Raw genomic sequence first — 4184 nt, 5'->3', positions numbered from 1 at the left:
AACAGGGAATGACAGGCTGGGAGGGGGCTTAGAACAGGGAATGTCAGGGCTGGGAGGGGCCTCAGAGCAGAGAATTCAAAAGTTTAGAACATAGAATGTCAAAACTGAGAGAGCCCTTTGGGAGGAATTTTAGAACACAGAATACTAAGACAGAGCTTGTAGGGGCCTTAAACAGAATAATTCTAGGCATCAGGGACTTGTGAATACAGGATTCTCCATCAACAGCTGGAATGGGCCTTAGAAACTATCTACTTATCATTTTACTAATGAAGACACTGAGCCGCAGTAAGCTCAGCTGACCTGCCCAAAGTTCAGGGCCCAGGGGCAGAGATGGGGTTTGACCCCCTGTGTTCTGACTCTGGGGCAGTAAATCCTCCTCCCAGCATCTCAGTGTTCCTCCCTAGACTTTGAGGAGCTCCCGGGAACATTCAGACATGGCCTGCTAAGAACAGAGAACGGCAGAGCTGGATGGGCCCTGGAGATGCTCTGGTCTAAATCAATCCTTTTACAGGTGAAAGAAATGCAGGTTGGGCCCCTCCCCTCCCTGTCCTCTCCAGCTGCTCAGTAGCATCCTAAGCTAGTAAGGGGGGTTCTTCCAGATCAATGACGTCAAACTCAAGTCGAAATAGGGGTCACTGATTCGTACATCTGGAGGAGGAAATGGCCAACACTCTGGTGTCCTTGCCAAGAAAACCCCACGGACACCATGGTTCACGGGGTCACATGACCTAATGACTGAACCACAACAAAAGACCCATACAGGGGCTGTATGTTGTGGGTTGCAGATTGACTTCTTTTAAAATGTGACCTGACGGGTTTTAACACAGCTTTATTTATGCTGTCCAATTCCCCAGTTATATTTTAGTCTCATTCAGGCTGCGCTTGGGAGTACTGGGGGCTGGCTGCATGTAGGTGGGTTGTGTGTTTCATAACTCTGCTCTACAGGACCTGGGCTGGGTGAAGGCCCATCTCAGGCTGAAGCAATCTAGGCAGTTCTTCCTTACCTGAGGGTACAGCAGTAGTGCTGAAAGGTACAGAACCAAACATTTCGGCACTAGAGGGGAGTGGCTGAGATGAAGATGGGATAAAGGCATCACCTGGAGTTGCAGGAGTCTGAAAAAGAGAGAGAATCAGATGGACTTTGATAAGGAGGACAAAATGGCGGGATGATTGTTACCACTTCCACTTCCTTCATCTTTAAAAGCCCAGACTGAGTGAGTGGCACATGCATCCGTGGCTTGTCTCTGAGCAAAGCGATTTTCTAAGTCTCTAGTATCATATAGGATTTGAGTGACAGAGTGGGATAGTACAAAGATGGGACTTAGAGTCAAGAAAATCTGGGTTCAAATCCTACCCCCAACACCTATTTCTCACATGACTCTAGGCAAGTCACTTCTCACTGTGTCTGTAAGATGAGGACCTCAAACGCCCCTCAGAGGTTTAAGTCTATAGTCCCACGAGTTATAGCTCTAAGGGAGATGGTGAAATCTAATCCCCCCATTTTACAGATAAGGAAACAGAGTGACTTACTCTATAGCACTAAGAAGGTGAATGGTAGAACCAGAAATCAAATCCAGGTTCTTTGTCTCTAAGCAAGGTACCCTTTCCGTGGCAGCAGCGGACCTGTGGATCTGAATTGCTCTTCTCAATAGAAATTTAGAGTCCCAGACTTTGGACTTAATTTGACTTTTCTGCTGAACCTTAGGTGCCTCAGTTCCATCGCTCCTCCACTCCTGTTCCCTCCTTTCCATCCTCACTGGTACTTTTTGGAATCATAAGTTGACTCCCTCCTAGTATTTCTGGAGGGATTTTCAAGATGCTCTGAGCCCCCACCAACATTCTTCTCCCCAACTTCTTCCCCTACCCCTGTAATGGGGCTTTCATGCCAGACCTGACAAACTCTTCCCTGTCTGTCGAGCTCCTTCATAGGGCTTCTTCTCTCAGGTGGGAAGAATGTATAATCTCCAGGTCCAGTGTTCCTCCCATCTCACCACACTGCCTCACTGGAGGACGTTGACAAATTGGAGATGAGGACCAGGATGACGAAGGGGCCTGAAGCTATGTCATGACTAGATTGTGAGTTCCTCATTTGATTGTGAGTAGGGACTGTCTTTTGCCTTTGCCTTTTATGTATGTTCAGTGCTTAGCATGGTGTCTTAACATAGTAGGTGCTTAATAAAATATTTATTAACTGATTAACACAAGAACAAGATAAAGAAACTAAGGATGTTTCCCGTAGAAGAAAGAATAATGTGGTGGGGACTGTGGGGTTGAGTTTGGGGTGGGAGGGGACATCTTCATTGTTTTTAGATATCTAAAGGGCAGACTCAAGAGGACAGAATTAGGTGCAATGACTTAGAGGTGCAGGGCTGCATCTTTTTGTTTCAATATCAACTTCCTTACTCCTACTTGCCTGAACATTAAAAGGAATGCCTATGGTGGTCATGGATTTCCCATCACTGGACCTATTCAGTCTCTGCCTGGCTGATAATTTGGGTTGATATTGTTGAGGATGTCCCTGATCTGCAGGAGGTTAGATAACATCTCCTCTGGGGTATCACTGAACCCTAAGACAAAAGAACAAGGTTCCAATCTCATGGTATTATTCCCATTTCTCCCATGAAGGAGGTTGCTCAGTCCAATGTCATGGAGCTCCCTGCCATCAGGTGTCTGGAGCTGTGCAGATGGCCCTGGATTCCCCTCCTGGCATCAGTGGCTGATGAGCCCGGCACCATCTGTGCTCAGCAAAGAGGTCATCGCCCCTTTCTTCTGATGCACATCTGGCCAAGGACCCACGGCAATCATGCCCCCAGCTTGGACTATTGCACTTGGTCCTGTGGGAAGCCAGGAGACTTCCTAGCAAAACCAGTGAGGGTGAACATTAGTGAAAAACCTCTTGTATTTATCAGGGTTCCTGAGCACCCTGGGACACTTAACACTCTCCCAGGGTTGGGATTCTGGGATTTCCAAAGTCGTTCCTATCTATGCCTCCTTCCTTATGACTTATAATTTGTTTAGTTTGACTATGCTTATTTGTTACAAAGGATTTGCCTTTTTTTGAGGGGGAGAGGTGGGAGGAGGAAGAAAATATTTGCTTATTAGCTAAAAAAGATATTTAAATGATCAATGCATTAATCAACAATCATTTATTACATGCACATTGAGGGTGAGGTCCAGTGCTAAGCCCTGAACTGCAATGACAAAGTGATGTATCTCTTGTCCCTGAGAAGTTTGCAATGAAGCCAACAGTATTTATTAAGGACCTACCATATACCAGCACTGTAGTAATTTCTGGGGACACAAAAAAGGCAAAACAAAGCCACCAGAAATCCTGATTCTTGCCCTTGGAAAGTTAAGTCTAATGGGGGAGACAACATGTAAACAGTATGCATACAAGAACCCTCTCTGTCTCTGTCTCCAAGCCTCTATCTCTCTTAGTATCAATGTCTGTGTCTCCACCTCTATCAGGATCAATCTGTTTCTCTCTGTCTCTCTGTCTCCTCTCTCTCCTTTGTCTCTCTCAATATCTATATATCTCCATGGTAAGCTGGAACTGAGGGAGACAATATACAAAATGTATACAAGTTACTTTTGGGGGAGGCGCAATCATCTGGGGGATGAGGGAAGTACTCACAGAGAAGGTGGAGATCGAAGTGGGATTTGAAGGAAGTTAATGATTGATTCTACAAGGTATGTGTGTGGAAATGCATTCCAGAACTGGGAGAGGACAAACATTCTGGCTCCGTCTAGGACTAGTAATTGATTATTGCAATCTACACTGAGGGTAATATAAGGAGCTCAACATTAGGGGTCTGACTAATTGGGCAAATGTGAGCCCAAGAGAGTCAGGGAGGGCTGACTTAGCCCAGTGCTTGGCACCCCGTTGTTGTTGAATAAATTCTTTTCTTTCACTCCTGCAGCCCTTCACTGCCCTTACCACTGCATCATCTCTCCTGACCCCTTAGGAGTGCTCTGTGCCTTAGAAGGTGGAGTCCAGCCCATTGAATGTGAGTGCCCTGTGAGTCCCCCACAGCATGGGAAACCCCATACTGAGACACACAGAGAATGCCACCCTAGGAAACAAACTCCAGGAAGCTCTAATCCTTTAATATGGAGGTCTTGCCTACTTCCCCTGCTCTCCCTCTCAACAACACAACCATGGCCTGTTTATTAGTACCAGCCCT

The 4184-nt window shown here is 46.2% G+C and overlaps 1 protein-coding gene across 1 annotated transcript in view; it reads right to left on the bottom strand.

The window, feature by feature from the left end:
* LOC138165306 (disabled homolog 1-like) overlaps positions 1–4184 on the bottom strand; it is a 484798-nt gene that overhangs the window by 36714 nt on the left and 443900 nt on the right. The window contains exon 13 of the mRNA XM_069093489.1: positions 1005–1113. Within this exon, the coding sequence (XP_068949590.1) occupies positions 1005–1113 (109 nt within the window). The remainder of the gene's footprint in view (positions 1–1004; positions 1114–4184) is intronic.

The sequence above is a fragment of the Petaurus breviceps genome, unplaced genomic scaffold (genome assembly GCF_028583685.1).
Source record: "Petaurus breviceps papuanus isolate PSGF00001 unplaced genomic scaffold, PetGlider_PUasm1.0 208, whole genome shotgun sequence".
NCBI lineage: Eukaryota > Metazoa > Chordata > Mammalia > Diprotodontia > Petauridae > Petaurus > Petaurus breviceps.
The sequence above is the reverse complement of the archived record's forward strand: the minus strand, read 5'-3'. Positions and strand labels throughout refer to the sequence as shown.